Source organism: Solanum lycopersicum, chromosome 4 (genome assembly GCF_036512215.1).
Source record: "Solanum lycopersicum chromosome 4, SLM_r2.1".
NCBI lineage: Eukaryota > Viridiplantae > Streptophyta > Magnoliopsida > Solanales > Solanaceae > Solanum > Solanum lycopersicum.
Window position 1 is genome coordinate 65597998 of NC_090803.1, and position 17257 is coordinate 65615254.

Consider the following 17257-nt stretch of genomic DNA (forward strand, 5'->3'; position numbering starts at 1 on the left):
TTATTTAGCTAATGTGATTTATGGTGACAAATGGTTATTTTTTACATTTTAATTATAATCTTTTTCTTCTCATAATATATTAAAATGTTTCCTCTTTCTCCCTATTTACTAGGTTGTCTATTCTTTAAAAAAAATAAGAATAAGAGATCAAATACATTGAATAAAGACATTAAATAAATTAAAATTACACCTTTTTACCTGCATTATTCTCAAGTAATACAACAAATAATTGAGATAATGAAATTTTACTTTCAAGAATCAAATTATCTTTTTTTAAAAAAAAAATTCCACATCCCTGTATTAATTATTTTTTCATAACACACAATTGAATATTATTACATTGGTCCAACAATCAAAAGCTAAAAAACAGAAATTGAATTACAAAATACTATTCCAAAATCATAAAATCTTGGATTCATATAATACCAAATCACAATTTTGCCTCTACGATTCATCGGTAGGAGTTAAATTTCTGTTTTTTTTTTCTTCAGAAAGCAACTTTGCAAACCTGAAAAAAACAATAGGTTCAATACAATATATGAATAAATAATATTGACAAGAGAGTTGAATAGTATTACTCTTTCAAAGCTTCTTCATTTGTGCCACTATCTTTGTTTAATTGTTCAAATAGGCCTGTTTGTAGATTTACCCTTGAAACTGGTTTCTCCAATAAATTTGTCCCAATTTCAACCAATTTGTTCATGTTCTCTTTGGTTGATATGTCAACAGTGGAGTCTGCTCCACTTAATGTATCATCCTAATTAAAATTGTTTGACAATTTAGTAACATCTAACACTTCGATAAAAGTGATAAATACTTCGTACGTCTCAAAATTAAATTGTGAAAATAGATTTGTTTTTTTTTTTTAAAAAAAAAGAAACTTTACCTTCAAATAACATTTATATATTCTTTAATTTTTTAATTTTTTTTCAATAACTTAAAATATATAGAAACAATTTAAATTAGGAAATTAGCACTTTTTAACCCCTCAAATGTTAATAACGAATTTTGATTTTGGTCCTTATTATTTATGATCAAGCACATTTGATACTCTCTCCCTTTTTTAAAAAAAGATTTAGTTTTAATTGACACGCATTCCGTTTTAAAAAAGAATGATTTAGTTTTAATTGATACGAAGTTCAAGAAAATCAAGAAATATTTTAATTTTATGGTCTAAATTAAAGTCATATCAAATGTACCAAAAAAACTCTTAGATCTTGTAGTCTTATATATGTCATGAAAAAAACGAAATTTAAGTATTGCAAAAAATAATCATTTTTTTTAGGCAAACTAAAAATGAAAGTAAGTCATTTTTTTTAATAAATAAATAGAATATTTAAGAATGAAATAAATAGTACCTGAATACGAAGATAATGTTTTTGAGAATGAACTGATTGGAAAACAACAGAAATATGATAATCAACCATATCATCACTAGCATCAGCAAATGCATCAATAATTGGATTTGAGCCTCCACCAGTTAGCCATCCAAAAATACCCCAATTTGATGCAATTTTAGCATCATATTTATGTTCCAATTTTGCTGATCCAGTCCCAATAGAGATAACCAAAAATTTCCCATAATTAGTGGGCTTCATTTCCTTGAATTTTTTGAAATATGGGGTTTGTTCGAATATTTGTTTGGACGCTTCATTTATAGCAATTAAGGTCTGCAAAAACCAAATCATATCGTATAAATTTCGAGTTAATTTGACAAATTTTACTTACTATAACAGTAAAGTCATCATGATGAATAAATATTATCATTATTGTGTGTACGATTTTGTACCTTTAATATAATACAAAATATAGTAGTCAATTGATAAAGTTCAGTTATTTTAAAATGACATAAAATAGGTTAAATTATTTAATACCGGATTGTTAGCAGCGATAGCACCATCAATAAGATTGAACTCATGAAATTTGCCATCTTCGTTTTGGGTTTGAAAATAATGTGCTGGAAGATATGTCGGAGCAGCAGATGTTCCAATGCATATATCAGAAAGCTTAGCATTCATTATTGAATTTTTTTTCGCCTGTTAAACAGATTAAACTGATAGAACTAATTTGACTCTTCTGATTAAAAAAAATAAGACAAAAAAGTGGAGAAAGGGACCTCAAAAGTAGAGAAAATTGTAGGTTGCATATTTTTTATATCAAAAGTTGGAATAACAACATTAGTCAAAGTCTCATGCAATTTAGTCTCCCCTAATTTCTCTTTTATAACTCGATGAAGATACTTCCCGTTATACTTTGGTCCTGTTAAAAACTTCCATCCCTTTATCATTGATCCAATCAGTATCCTATATAAGATTTTAGAAAAAAATATATATTAATAGTGCTTAATTAGTTTTAAAAAAAGAAAAAAAAAATTTGAAATTTTACATATTATTTTGTGGGAATATGTTAGGACCATGCTCAAGATAAAAAGGCTTTATATCCTTAGCAGCAAATAGAGGACGATTCTCTTTGTTTGGAGCTGTTAGCATAGCGGTAACAAGGCCACCCGTGCTTGTTCCTGTAATTATATCGAAATAATCTGCGAGTCGAGCATCCTTACCATCCAATTTCTATAAAAATTAACACGTAAGTACTGAATAAAATATTAAGTTCAGTTGAATAAGTTAATATTTGAATGAGGATAGAGAAGTGTACGTGATTACCTGGAGTTGAGATTCAAGATATTCGATAATAGTTGCAGGAATTAATCCTCTAATGCCACCTCCATCGATACTGAGAATTGTGATGAATTTACCACTAATTGGAGATTGCAACTTGGATAAACTAGATGATGACATTTTTTTTTATAAGTTTATGAGTATAAGAAAATAATTAATTGATTTTTTAGCAAGGTTTAATCATCTATTTATAGACCTTACTATATGCCTCACTATGTTTAGAGCCAAGATATTTTTTTTTGGTGGTCAATGTTTTATTATTTTAATTTTTTGAAAAGTCAATGGAATGTGACCAGGAAAATATTTAGGACCTACATGTACTAATGGATCAGGCACCAACTTGACCACACGTTTGCAATAAATATCAAGACCATTGCTTATGAAAATTAAGTTGCCAACTTATGTGTGGGGACATGCAATTTTGCATGCTGCAACACTTATTCGTCTCAGACCGATAAGTTATCATAAGATTTCTCCATTGCAATTGGTTATGGGTCAAGAACCTAATATATCCCATCTAAAAATTTTTGGAAGTGTTGTACATGTGCCTGTAGCACCACCAAACCGCACTAAGATAGGCTCTCAAAGAAGATTAGGAATATATGTTGGGTTTGAGTCACCCTCCATTATTCGCTATCTTGAACGATTGACTGGAGACATGTTTATTGCTAGATTTGCAGATTGTCGGTTTGATGAGACAGTTTTCCCAAAATTAGGTGGAGAGAGTAGTGAAATAAAACGAGAAATTTTGTGAAAAAATTTATCATTGTCTCATCTTGATCCATATTCTTCTACATGCGAACAAGAAGTACAAAAGGTTATTCATCTGCAGAAAATTGCAAATCAAATGCCAAACGCATTTACAGATTTGAAAAGGATTACTAAATCACATATTCCTGCAGAGAATGTCCCAATTCGAATTGATGTCCCTAAAGGACCATCCACTAGTGTCATAGCTAATGAGTCAAAAACACACCTAAAGCGTGATAGACCATTAGGGTCTAAGGATCAAAATCCTAGAAAAAGAAAGATTAAATGTCAAGATGACACTATGAAAGAATCTCATATGAAAGTTCAAAATTTGAATAAGTCTGATATTCATGAAAGAATCAATGAACTTGAAACTCAAGGAAATAATGAACTATCCATAAATTTAAGAGATGTTGAAACTAATATGAATCGATCAGAAATAGTGGTTGATTATGTCTTTACATATAATGTTGCAACAAATATCATGCAAGATAATGAGGATCATGAACCTCAATCTGTTATAGAATGTCAACAACGAAATGATTGGCCAAAATGGTAAGAAGCAATTCAATCAGAGTTGAATTCACTTGCCAAGCGTGAAGTTTTTGGACCTATAGTTCAAACACCTAATGGTATTAAACATGTTGGTTACAAATGGATTTTTGTGCGAAAAAGAAATGAGAAAAATGAAATACAAAGGTATAAAGCACATCTTGTGGCACAAGGATTTTCTCAAAGGCCTGACGTCGACTATAAAGAGACATACTCACCCGTTATGGATGCAATAACATTACGTTATCTCATTAGTTTCACAGTCCATGAGCAACTTGAAATGCATTTGATGGATGTGGTTACATCCTAACTTTATGGATCACTTGATAATGAGATATACATGAAAATTCCCGAAGGATTTGCGATGCCTAAATCATGTAATTCAAAATCTCGAGAAATGTATTCAATTAAATTGCAAAGATCATTATATGGTTTGAAGCAATCTGGGCGCATGTGGTATAACCGTCTTAGTGAGTATTTAATTAAGGAAGGTCATACAAATGATGCAATTTGTCCATGTGTCTTTATAAAGAAAACAATATCAGAATTTGTTGTACTTGCTATTTATGTTGATGACATAAATCTTATTGGAACTCTAATAGAGCTTCAAAAGGCAATTGATTATTTAAAGAATGAATTCGAGATGAAAGATCTGGGAAGGACAAAATTATGTCTTGGTTTGCAAATTGAGCATTTGACAAATATTATTTTTGTTCATCAATCTGCCTACATAGAAAAAATGTTGAAAAGATTCTGTATGGATGAAGCGCATCCATTAAGTACTCTGATGGTTGTTCGTTCACTTGATGTGAATAAGGATCCATTCCGACCTCAAGAAAAGGATGAAGAAATTCTTGATTCTGAAGTACCATATCTTAGTGCAATTGGTGCACTAATGTATCTTGCTAATACTACGAGGCCTGATATAGCCTTTGCTGTTAACTTGTTAGCAAGGTATAGTTCTGCTCCTACTAGGAGACATTGGAATGGGATCAAACACATTTTGCGATATCTTAAAGGGACAACTGATATGGGCTTATTTTATTCTGTTAATTGTAGCCCAAATCTTGTTGGTTATGCTGATGCAAGATATTTATCTGATCCACACAAAGCTCGATCCCAAACAGGCTATGTGTTCATATGTGGGGGGACTGCCATATCTTGGAGATCTACAAAACAGTCCATCGTAGCCACTTCATCTAATCATGCTGAAATAATAGTTATTCATGAAGCAAGTAGAGAATGTGTATGGTTAAGGTCTATGATACATCTCATTCGAGAGAAATGTGGTTTGAAATGTGATAAAGTACCCACCACTTTATATGAAGATAATGCAGCATGCATAGCACAACTTAAGGGAGGATTCACAAAAGGAGATAGAACAAGGCACATTTCACCGAAGCTTTTCTATACACATGAACTTCAAAAGAATGGTGATATAAATGTGCAACAGATTCGTTCAAGTGACAATGTGGCTGATCTATTCACCAAGTCTCTACCAACTATAACTTTCAAGAAGATGGTGCACAAGCTTGGAATGCGAAGATTCAAGTCTCTGGATTGATGTTCTCATTAGAGGGAGTTAATACGCGCTGTACTCTTTTTCCCTTACTAGGTTTTGTCCCACTGGGTTTCTTGTAAGGTTTTTAATGAGGCAGCCTAGATGCGTATTAATAGATATGTGTACTCTTTTCCTTTACTAGAGTTTTTCTTTTCTTAAAATTTTTTTTTAGTAAGGTTTTTGACGAGGCACATCATCTATGAATTAGACATTCAGGGGGAGTGTTATAAAGTATTTGTATTATAGTGAATGTCTATCATGTGGAGTCTTTTTTAGGATATGATTAAAGTGTCCTCCTACTTAAGGACCAAGTTAGATTTTTCCTATAAATAGAGTGCTCCTCTTCATTGTAAATAAATTGATCAAGAGAAATAACAAGTCTTCTCTTCTTTTCTCTCTAGTTTCTTCTTCTTATTCTATAGTTTTATAACAGTAACAAAGTTTTTGGACAAATAGATATGTTAAATTTATGAATTGTTTGTATTATGAGAATATTTTTGAAAAAAGGACACAAAATTAATTTATAGGCATCACTTACCTCAACCTATGAGAGACTTGGTCCATATATCATCATGATGACTTATTGGGTCAACGATTGACTTATAAAATGACTAAATTTTCAATTAAAGAAAATTATAGGAAATATGTAAGCAATAAATAATAAGACCAGAAAGTAGGTTTTATTCATTAAATTGGACGTAGAACAACAATAAATATTTGAATTTTCTTCTACTCACATCATAAAGTTTGTGGGGTTATTATATGGACCACTTTTCAAAAGGTTTGATTTTTCTACTGAAATTATTTTATTTTTTTCACTCGTTTGGTAGTATTTCATATTAATTACTCATTCAATATATTTAAATATCGTACATATTCAATTTACCTATACAAAATTTAATGGCAATAATAATAGAAAAAGGAAATTCAACGCGTCAAAATGAAGAATGAACCAAGCAAATAAAGAAAAAGAAAAAAAAATCATTTTTTGCTAGAAAATTTGATTCGCATAATATTTTATTTATGTTATTTTATTTTTAAATTTTTTTATTCTTTTAATTTAAATCATATTTTTATTAATAAATTAATAAATTAATTTATTTTAAAAATAAAATAATATCATAAACTTTTTAAATTTCTGAAGCTATTTTTATTGAAAACGCAAGAAAGGACACAAGGTGACCCCTTATAGAAACAAATCAACAATAAGGCGATTGTGAGATTTGAACCTTCGAGATTAATTCTAAAAAAGAAGGTGTGGGGGGTTTAGGGAGTGGGGGTGGGATGACAAGACAAAATTGGAATGTGAAATTTTGACTTTATTTTACGGGTTAATTCATCGGCGACCGCTTAAAATTGATATTAATTTTCACTTATACATTTTAATTAGATTTTATTCATTTTTTCGATAAAACAATTGAAACAATAACTTCGGGCCTTATATCCTCAAACTCTTAAGGCTTCGTATTTTAATTAAGAATGAATTAAAAGTATGATGATATTTTTAAAGAATTTAAATATTCATGACAAAAAATATTTTAAATATTTATTTTTGAAAAAGAGAACTATTTAGCTAATGTGATTTATGTCGACAAATGGTTATTTTTTACATTTCAATTATAATCTTTATCTTTTTTCTTCTCATAATATCTTATAATGTTCCCTTTTCTCCCTTTTTACCCAAGTTGTATATTCTCTTAAAAAAAAGTAAAAATAAGGGATCAAATACATTGAATAAAGACATTAAATAAATTAAAATTACATCTTTTTACATGCATTATTCTCAAGTAATATAACAAATAATTGAGATAATGAATTTTTACTTTCAAGAATCAAATTATCTTTTTTTTTTAAAAAATTCCACATCCCTGTATTAATTATTTTTTTCATAACACACAATTGAATATTTTCACATTGGTCCAACAATCAAAAGCTAGAAGACATAAATTGAATTACAAAATACTATTCCAAAATCATAAAATTTTGGATTCATATAATACCAAATCACAATTTTTCCTCTCTACGATTCATCGGTAGGAGATGATTTGAAATTTCTGGTTTTTTTTTCTTCAGAAAGCAACTTTGCAAACCTGAAAAAAACAATAGGTTCAATTCAGTATATGAATAAAGAATATATAAATAATATTGACAAGAGAGTTGAATAATATTACTCTTTCAAAGCTTCTTCATTTGTGCCACCATCTTTGTTTAATTGTTCAAATAGGCCTGTTTGTAGATTTACCCTTGAAACTGGTTTCTTCAATAAATTTGTCCCAATTTCAACCAATTTGTTCATGTTCTCTTTGGTTGATATGTCAACAGTGGAGTCTGCTCCACTTAATGTATCATCCTAATTAAAATTGTTGAGCAATACAATTTAGTAAGATCTAACACTTCGATAAAGTAATAAATACTTCGTACGTTTCAAAATTAAATTATGAAAATGGATTTGTTTTTTTTTTTTTTAATAAAAAAAAATGCTTTACTCTCAAGTAATATTTATCTCTTTCTTGAATTTGTTTTTTTCTTCCAAATATTTAGAAACAATTTAAATTAGGTAATTAGCACTTTTAACCCCTCAAATGTTAATAACAAATTTTGATTTTGGTCTTTATTATTTCTGATCTAGCACATTTGATACTCTCTCCCTTTTTTTTTAAAAAAAAAAATTTAGTTTTAATTGACATGCCTTCCGTTTTAAAAAAAAATGATTTAGTTTTAATTGATACGGAGTTCAAGAAAATAAAGAAACATTTCAATTTTATGATTCTAAATTAAAGTTTTATTAAATGTACTAAAAAAACTCTTTGATCTTGTAGTCTTAACTATGTCATGAAAAAATCGAAATTTAAGTGTTGCAAAAAAGGATCATTCTTTTTAAACAAACTAAAAATGAAAGTAAGTCATTTTTTTAAATAAAATTTAATAGAATATTCAAGAGTGAAATAAATAGTACCTGAATACGAAGATAATGTTTTTGAGAATGAACTGATTGGAAAACAACAGAAATATGATAATCAACCATATCATCACTAGCATCAGCAAATGCATCAATAATTGGATTTGAGCCTCCACCAGTTAGCCATCCAAAAATACCCCAATTTGATGCAATTTTAGCATCATATTTATGTTCCAATTTTGCTGATCCAGTCCCAATAGAGATAACCAAAAATTTCCCATAATTAGTGGGCTTCATTTCCTTGAAATTTTTGAAATACGAGGTTTGTTCGAATATTTGTTTGGTCGCTTCATTTATAGCAATTAAGGTCTGTAAAAGTTAAATTATACCATATAAATTTCGAGTTAATTTGACAAATTTCACTTATTATAATAATAAAGTCATTTCGTTAAATAAATATTGTCATTATTATGTGTAAGATTTTGTAACTTTAATATAATAAAAAACATAGTATTCAATTGATAAAGTTCAGTTATTTTAAAGTGATATAAAATAGGTTAAACTATTTAATACCGGATTGTTAGCAGCGATAGCACCATCAATAAGATTGAACTCATGAAATTTGCCATCTTCGTTTTGGGTGTGAAAATTATGTGCTGGAAGATATGTCGGAGCAGCAGATGTTCCAATGCATATATCAGAAAGCTTAGCATTCATTATTGAATGTTTTTTCGCCTGTTAAACAGATTAAATTGATAAAACTAATTTGACACCTCTGATTAAAAAAAATAAGACAAAAAAGTGGAGAAAGGGACCTCAAAAGTAGAGAAAATTGTAGGTTGCATATTTTTGATATCAAAAGTTGGAATAACAACATTAGTCAAAGTCTCATGCAATTTAGTCTCCCCTAATTTCTCCTTTATGACTTGACGAAGATACTTTCCATTATATTTTGGTCCTGTTAAAAACTTCCATCCCTTTATCATTGATCCAATCAGTATCCTATATAAGATTTTAAAAAAACAATAATATTAATAGTGCTTGATTATTTTTAGAAAAAGAAGAAAAAAATCAATTAGAAATTTACATATTATTTTGTGGGAATATGTTAGGACCATGCTCGAGATAAAAAGGCTTTATATCCTTAGCAGCAAATAGAGGACGATTCTCTTTGTTTGGAGCTGTTAGCATAGCGGTAACAAGGCCACCCGTGCTTGTTCCTGTAATTATATCGAAATAATCTGCGAGTCTAGCATCCTTACCATCCAATTCCTATAAAAATTAACACGTACAAAATAAAATATTGAGTTCAGTTGAATAAGTTAATATTTGAACGAGGATAGAGAAGTTTACGTGATTACCTGGAGTTGAGATTCAAGATATTCGAGAATAGTTGCAGGAATTAATCCTCTAATGCCACCTCCATCGATGCTGAGAATTGTGATGAATTTACCATTAATTGGAGATTGCAACTTGGATGAACTAGATGATGACATTTTTTTAAAAAAAGTTTATGAGTATAAGAAAATAATTAATTGATTTTTTAGCAAGGTTAAATGATCTATTTATAGACCTTAATATATGCCTCACTATGTTTAGAGCAATCTAAGATATTTTTTTTTGGAGGTCAATATTTTATTATTTTAATTTTTTGAAAAGTCAATGGAATGTGACCAGGAAAATATTTAGGACCTATAATACATGTCCTAAAGGATCAGGCACCAACTTGACCACAACTTTGAGAATTTATTTTTCGCTCGACGTTTCAATATCTGTATTAAAATTTAATTAATTCATTTAAATTTATATTAGCTATAGCTTTTCTCGAAGGGTAACACTAATCCATAAAGAAATTTTCGTATCGAAAATCTAAACTTAAAATTTTTAATTAAGAAAGGAGCACCATCATTTACTATAACACATCTTTTGGTGGTCCATATATTTGAGGCTTCATCAATTATATTACTTCTTATTAGTTAAATATCCTTTTAATTTTCTCAATTCTAGGATATTCTTTTATTAGACAAATGGAACTAGAGTGTGCCGACTTTCGTACATTAATAATGTTAATAGCCAATAGGTCGCTTAAAACACAATTATTTATATTTATAATAAGCGTATGTAGTGGATTTGAAAGGATAAAATAAGCAAACTCGTTTCAACAAATAAAATACATTATTAATATAAAAACAAAAAAATATATTTTAAAAAGAATGTTAATTTTGATCTTGATAGTTATGTAAATCGAATGTTATCTTATTTAGCCATTGATTGAAAAGTTTGTGTTATGTTTTACATGGTGCAAGCTGTATGGATAGGTCCTTATTTTGTTTTTGAGGGGCACATACTTATGACCACTAATCCACTATATTGTTCCACGTTTTTATTTTCTTTTAAAAGATAAATATTTGTTTTTTATTCGATATTTGAATTTTCAACTAAATTTGAATGATATGTTGTGGTGCTTATTTAGGAATAACGTTTTTAACAAGATGTTTTTTTTTCATATTTTAACGCTCAAATTTAATTTATTTAGATTATGTGTTAGGTAGTCTTTCTCAGGAAGTAGCGCTAATCTATCAAGAGATTTTTCGTATTTAGAACTTGAACTCGAGATCACTAATTATGAGAGAAGCAATATCATTCACTACAACAAGGTGGTACACTAACTTGAGGCTTCATCAATTATATTACTCCATAGTCCATGTTAGTTGAATATCCTTTTAATTTCTCAATTTAGGATATTTCTTTTCTTGGATCAATGGAATTAGCTAGTTATTTAACAACCATATATATTTTTTAAAATTTTAATTATTTCGAATTTAGAAAATTTTCTATTCCCGCGAGTGTTAAAATGTGAATCTGAAAATTCTGACTAAAAACTGATATAATCATATGATCGAAGAGTTTGCCAACTTTTGTACATTGATAGTGTTATTAGATCGATTAAAACATGATTATATATAATAAGAGTAAGTAGTGATTTGAGAGGATAAAATTAAATAAGCAACTCATTCCAACAAACTAAATACATTATTAATATAATATATAAAAAAAAACACGTTAATTTTGATTTTAATGGTTATCTAAATCAATTTTTTATAATAATTCTAACGTTTCAATCCATGGTCCTTATTTTGTATTGGAGGGGCCATGAAGACCACTATATCGTCCCACGTTTTTCTTTTTTTTTAAAAAAAATATTTGTATTCAGAATAGGTATTAAAACTTTAATTAAATTTAAATTTCAATATATAACGTACAAATCTAAGATCTTTGATTACGAATAGAACAATCCTGTTATTACTACAACACAAGTTACGTTGGTCATGAGAAATATCTTGAGTATACATAATCAGTTGAATAACATATTTTATAAGTGTGGTTTAAATAATTATCTAGTTATTTACAAATATAAAATGAATTAATGTAACTATAGCACAAACTCTGAAAGTAAAAGTATAAATATCGAGCCATCAATAAAGGAATTAAACTATCCTTTTACCTATCGACCAATTATTAAACCGACAATAATGATGTTGTATTGAATAATTAAATTCATAAAATGAAATGCCAACAAACTGAGGGAAGCAGATATTTATCGTCATACTAATTGCAATTTATAATAATGTAATAATAAAGCATTTCTGATAATTACAATTAACAACATATCAAGGCAAATGAAATACACTGAACATCACACACGATTTGAATTTCACACGTTATTTATTACAAATTAAATACTGAGTTAATTAAATATAAGTATTAATTAAATAATTTTTTATGTGTTGTAAACAAATATATATATGATATTCTATTCTGAGGTTTTGCTTGTATGGGGTGACTTGGAATCTCTAAGTCTTTTTTCTTCAGAAAGCAACTTTGCAAACCTGTCAAAAAATTATACTTTGATCAATTCCGGTATACTTCTATCGTTAAATATTTCGTAGCTAATAATTTTATAGTTGTTGGTGATTTGCCAATAATATTTACCTTTTCAAAGTTTCTTCATTTGTGTCTTTTTTTTTGCATTCTTCAAATAGACCTGTCTGTAGATTTACCCTTGAAACTGGTTTCTTCAATAAATTTGTGCCAATTTCAACCAATTTGTTCATGTTCTCTTTGGTTGATATGTCAACAGAGGAGTCTGTTCCACTTAATGTGTCATCCTACCATTGATCAATAAATAAAATAATCATTTCAGTCTAAAATATAAAATCGTCATAATACCTGAAACTTATTAACAACAACAACATATCCGGTAAATTAAATCCCACGTAGAGATCTGATCTGAGAAAAGTAGAGTATACGCTAATTTTACCACTATACATCTTGTGAAGATAAAAGAGACTGTTTCCAAACAAATCCTCGACTCAATATCTTGTTAGAATGAAGTAAATCGACTAATATACATATAAATTAGCTAGTGTAATTTTTTTTTTTTACATTATCACACTACCAAACATGTTAATTAGATAATACAAATTTTGGATCCACCTTTGATTTTTAACTAATTTTTGTAATAAGCATAATATGGTATAACATGATAAATGACTTGTTATAAATAAATAGTTATAAATTCTTTTTATGTTGTCAGTATATAGAACTTGTACCTGAATACGAAGATAATTTTCTTCGGAATGAAGAGCTTGGAAAACAACAGAGATATGAAAATCAACCATATCACCACTTGCTTGAGTAAAAACATCAACAATTGGAGTTGAACCTCCATTAAGTAGCCATCCTAATATACCCCATTTTGATGCAATTTTAGCATTATATTTTTGTTCAACTTTTGCAGATCCTGTGCCTACAGAAATCACCAAAAATCTTCCATAATCAATGGGTTTAATTGGAAAAAAATCTGGATTTCCAGCCATTATTTGTTTGGTCACTTGACTTGTAGCAACAAGGGCCTGCAAAAAGCAATCACCAAAACATATATAAGAAAAAATGGCATATTTAATGACACATACTTCTAATTAGGAAAATGTTTTCCGTGTTCGATTGGAGAGTGAAAAATATTTTTTTTAGGATATCAACTATGTTAATCGGCAAGGTAGCCAATAGGATAGTGACATGTCATTTATGAATTTGTTAATTGAAGTTATGATTTATTTTTTTCGAAAATATCTTTAGAATATACTAAAAATATGCAGATATCATCCGTCATATTTTTGGAACATTGATGCCCTGACTTTCAAAAACTAGAGCATATATACCATTTATACTAAATGACATGCACGTGTCATAGTCTTATCTGCGACGCGACGGATAAGATTGCACCACGTGTCCCTATTTAGTCTTTCGTTAGAGTGAATGGTATATATATTCTACTTTTTGAACGGCAAGGGTATCAATGTTTCAAAAGTATGACGGAAAATATCTACGTATCAATTACGATAATTCAGAGGTATATTTGTCTTTTGTCCCTATGTACGTACTGGATTATTAGCTGCGACTCCACCATCAACAAGATTGAACTCATGAAAATTGTCATCTCTGTCTTGAGTCTTGAAATAATGTGCAGGAAGATAAGTTGGAGCAGCAGATGTGCTAATGCATATATCTGAAAGCTTAGCATCCATTAATGGTTTTTCTCTTGCCTGTTGAATTTGAACGGATTAAAATTATATGTCAAATTAATAAATAATATAATATAGAATCGTCAATCATCCAACTCGACTAATTTAAAATCATTTTATGTTTATCTATAATTATTTAATTATTAAATCAAACTTATAAAGTATTAGCTTTCACTTTCCATCATGACTATATCAAAACAAATCAATCCCACACAAAAAAAAAAATACAAAACTTTTTCTAAGTTTTGATATCTTCTTTTTGCGCCATGGGCCACCTAATTGTCCCAGATATGTGATTTGCTCTGCCCAAAATAACTTGTATGAAGTATCGTAAATCAGGAACAAGTTATACTGGGATTAATTACATCCTGAAGTAAGTTATCTTGCGATAAGGTTACTCCATTAATATATATATGAAATAATCTATTTCTTCACTATAATACAAATAGTTGGATAAATAATCTAAGAGCTATCGATTTAATACCTCCAAGTAAACATAAGATGAAATAATTCTACATTTTATTTCGAGATTATTATAACTTATTCCTCATATTAAACTGTCTCCTCTAAAGCATATATATATCTTGATAACAAGTTACTATTATTATGACTAAAACCCTATTTCTTTGTCATTATTATTGTCATGTAAGAATGAAAATTATATTGATGCTTTTGAAGAATTAGGCAAAAATATTACAACTCACATAAACTTAAAAAAAATACCTCAAAAGTGGAGAAAATTGTTGGTTGTAGATTCTTGATATCAAAAGTTGGAATAACCACATTAGTCAAAGTCTCATGTAAATGAGTCTCTCCTAATTTCTCCTTTATGACTTGATGCAGATACTTTCCGTTATACTTTGGTCCAATTAAAGACTTCAGTGTTTTCATTATTGATTCAAAAAATAACATCCTGTGAAATTGTTTAATTGAAGTAATATAATCATCAGTCTAATTAAGATAATTAGTACTTAGACAAGAATTTATTATTATTTACCCTTTTTGTGGAAATATCTTAGGACCATGCTCAAGATAAAATGGCTTTATATCCTTAGCAGCAAATATAGGACGTTTGTCTTTGTTTGGAGCTGTTAACATGGCTGTAACAAGGCCACCAGTACTTGTTCCTGCTATTATATCAAAGTAATCTGCAAGCCTTGCATCCTCACCATCCAATTCCTATATTAATAATTAAACTCGGGAATCTAAGTCTCATCAACAAGGTGAAAGTTCAGATAGTCAACTAGCAGAGCTAGTAGGATCCCCGAACTCTTCAAATTTGTGGTTATATGTCATATATGAGGTTACAAAAAAAAATGTCGTTACGTGTAAAATAAATAAAAAATAAATTGTTTCTGAATATAAAACAAGGGTGTTGTTTTTGAATTTTGAACAAACTAAAACGAAAAATGTGTCACATAGTGGAATTAGTTTTACCTGGAGTTGAGATTCGAGATATTCAAGAATAGTTGCTGGAATAATTCCTCTAATTCCACCTCCATCGATACTTAAAATTGTTATGAGTTTACCATAAGTTGGAGGTTGCAACTTTAATGAACCACTTGATGATAACATTACATTCTTCATTAGTTAGGTGTAATTTTTGATGAATATATAAAACTTAATTATATAATATTGCTAAGAGTTTATGAAACAAGTAAACTTCTAGAAAAATATTGATTAAACTTTATATTGATATATCTAACAAATGGTAAACCATCTATTTATAGTCCTCATTACACATTAATAAGTTGCTTCTTCAACTTGTAAATCTTGGATAGTTTTTTGGAGATAGATATATTATTTATTTATTTTTTTAAAAAAATAAAGAGTGATGACCACGAATATATTATATCTAGAATCAGTCAAAGATGACCCACAATTAAGGGTTTGTACAAAAACACTTTCACGTTACAAGAAATTAATTTAGATAATTATTTGAATATTTCTGTCTAACTTTTTTTTTAATCTGTTTTGAAAGAATTTTTTTTTTATCACGATATATTTTAAGATCACAAGTTTAAAAATTATTTTAAATGCAGTTAACATATTTTTAATTTAAGACCATAATATTTTAAAATGCGTATCAAGTCAAATCATGAGAAACAAATTAAAATGGAGGCAGTATCATTTTATTTTCCTCGACTTTCTCGAAAATTTTAATTAATTAGACGGAAGTATAGTTATCTTGCAAGATTTATACTTCTATAAATAAATCTTTTTCATAATATGTATATATATATATATATATATATATATATATATATATATATATATATATGATGAAGCGCTTTAGTTTAGATAATAGCTTAGTATAGCAAATGCTAAATTAAATCAAGAGTACATTTGTTAATATATAAGCATGATTTAAATTAAACGATAGTTATCTTGCAAGATTTAAGCTTCTATAAACAAGTATTTTTTGTATCATCATGATTCATGAAGCGTTTTAGATGACTTATTTATAATCAGTGTAAGTTGTGAAGAAAAATAAAATAAGTTTATTGTTATAACGTGGTCAAATTAAATCTATATATTGTTAATCAATATAAAATCTGTATACGTAGATGACACATATTTTCTGTATTGACAAGCAAATGCCATAGATAATGTGCTCCTCCATTATCATTTTAATTATCAGAATTAATTAAGAGTTGAAGAGGAATTTTAATTACTTAAGTTATTTTAATTTGAATTAGTAAACTCATCAATTTAGTTTTAAGTAATGTTGTTACTTAGAAGGGGAACAATTCACAAATTAATTCATCAAAAACAAGTCAAATATTCAAAGATTTCATTTATTGAGTGCAGAAAAGTATCCATATTATTTTTTTCCAGAAAAGTAAACGTTGAAGATGTTTAATTTTCAACATATGTAGCTTTCATATTAATTCTTAGCCTAGTACTCCCTCCGTCTAGAATTCTATTTTTAGAGTTAAATTATAAAAACTTTGACCAATATTATAAGATATATTTTTTAATTATATTAATGTGCAAAAATTTACAATTTATAGTACTTTTCATATAGTTTTAGAATGTCTAATTATTTTGTTTAAAATGTCGAATTAATGTAATCTAATTTAACTTGAAAAATAAGTCAAATTGACTTTCAAAAAACGCAACATGACAAACAATTCCAAACGGAAGAAGTAATTACTTCTCAATAGTTAAACTTAATATTTTAAAATATATTTTCATCGTATTAATATATGAGAAGGAACACAATTTATGT

The 17257-nt window shown here is 28.3% G+C and overlaps 3 protein-coding genes across 4 annotated transcripts; all 3 read right to left on the minus strand.

Moving 5' to 3' along the window:
• Window positions 1-296: 296 nt before the first annotated feature.
• On the minus strand, window positions 297-2861 carry LOC138348355 (patatin-like protein 2). Of its 2 annotated transcripts, XM_069297436.1 has the most exons (7): window positions 2664-2851; window positions 2386-2570; window positions 2117-2303; window positions 1875-2036; window positions 1359-1670; window positions 579-757; window positions 297-508 (listed from the first exon to the last, which is right to left on the minus strand). In XM_069297436.1, exons 1-7 carry the CDS (start codon window positions 2796-2798, stop codon window positions 445-447), a joined length of 1224 nt encoding a protein of 407 aa, XP_069153537.1. In that variant the 5' UTR covers window positions 2799-2851; the 3' UTR covers window positions 297-444. The 2 variants fall into 2 exon arrangements, with proteins under 2 accessions (XP_069153537.1, XP_069153538.1); XM_069297437.1 differs by lacking the exon at window positions 579-757 and having other exon boundaries at window positions 2664-2861.
• Window positions 2862-7344: 4483 nt separating this feature from the next.
• Window positions 7345-9986, minus strand: LOC101259932 (patatin-like protein 2). Its single transcript, XM_069297430.1, has 7 exons — window positions 9802-9986; window positions 9528-9712; window positions 9256-9442; window positions 9014-9175; window positions 8498-8809; window positions 7713-7891; window positions 7345-7631 (listed from the first exon to the last, which is right to left on the minus strand). The coding sequence occupies exons 1-7, from the start codon at window positions 9934-9936 to the stop codon at window positions 7562-7564; spliced, it is 1230 nt and encodes a 409-aa protein (XP_069153531.1). The 5' UTR covers window positions 9937-9986; the 3' UTR covers window positions 7345-7561.
• Window positions 9987-12037: 2051 nt separating this feature from the next.
• On the minus strand, window positions 12038-15727 carry LOC101260225 (patatin-like protein 2). Its single transcript, XM_010322044.3, has 7 exons — window positions 15463-15727; window positions 15023-15204; window positions 14749-14938; window positions 13885-14046; window positions 13054-13356; window positions 12434-12609; window positions 12038-12330 (listed from the first exon to the last, which is right to left on the minus strand). Exons 1-7 carry the CDS (start codon window positions 15610-15612, stop codon window positions 12255-12257), a joined length of 1239 nt encoding a protein of 412 aa, XP_010320346.2. The 5' UTR covers window positions 15613-15727; the 3' UTR covers window positions 12038-12254.
• Between the last annotated feature and the right edge of the window lie 1530 nt (window positions 15728-17257).

Excerpts from the sequence above, each read along its gene's own strand:
- LOC138348355 (XM_069297436.1), bottom strand. The coding sequence starts at position 2,798 with ATGTCATCATCTAGTTTATCCAAGTTGCAATCTCCAATTAGTGGTAAA. Across the intron at positions 2,037-2,116 it reads CAATTTTCTCTACTTTTGAG|GCGAAAAAAAATTCAATAAT; the intron begins GTCCCTTTCTCC and ends TCTGTTTAACAG. Across the intron at positions 1,671-1,874 it reads CTATCGCTGCTAACAATCCG|ACCTTAATTGCTATAAATGA; the intron begins GTATTAAATAAT and ends TGGTTTTTGCAG.
- LOC101260225 (XM_010322044.3), bottom strand. The coding sequence starts at position 15,612 with ATGAAGAATGTAATGTTATCATCAAGTGGTTCATTAAAGTTGCAACCT. Across the intron at positions 14,939-15,022 it reads AAGATATTTCCACAAAAAGG|GATGTTATTTTTTGAATCAA; the intron begins GTAAATAATAAT and ends ACAATTTCACAG. Across the intron at positions 12,610-13,053 it reads AAAATTATCTTCGTATTCAG|GATGACACATTAAGTGGAAC; the intron begins GTACAAGTTCTA and ends GATCAATGGTAG.
- LOC101259932 (XM_069297430.1), bottom strand. The coding sequence starts at position 9,936 with ATGTCATCATCTAGTTCATCCAAGTTGCAATCTCCAATTAATGGTAAA. Across the intron at positions 9,443-9,527 it reads ATATTCCCACAAAATAATAT|GATACTGATTGGATCAATGA; the intron begins GTAAATTTCTAA and ends AATCTTATATAG. Across the intron at positions 8,810-9,013 it reads CTATCGCTGCTAACAATCCG|ACCTTAATTGCTATAAATGA; the intron begins GTATTAAATAGT and ends TAACTTTTACAG.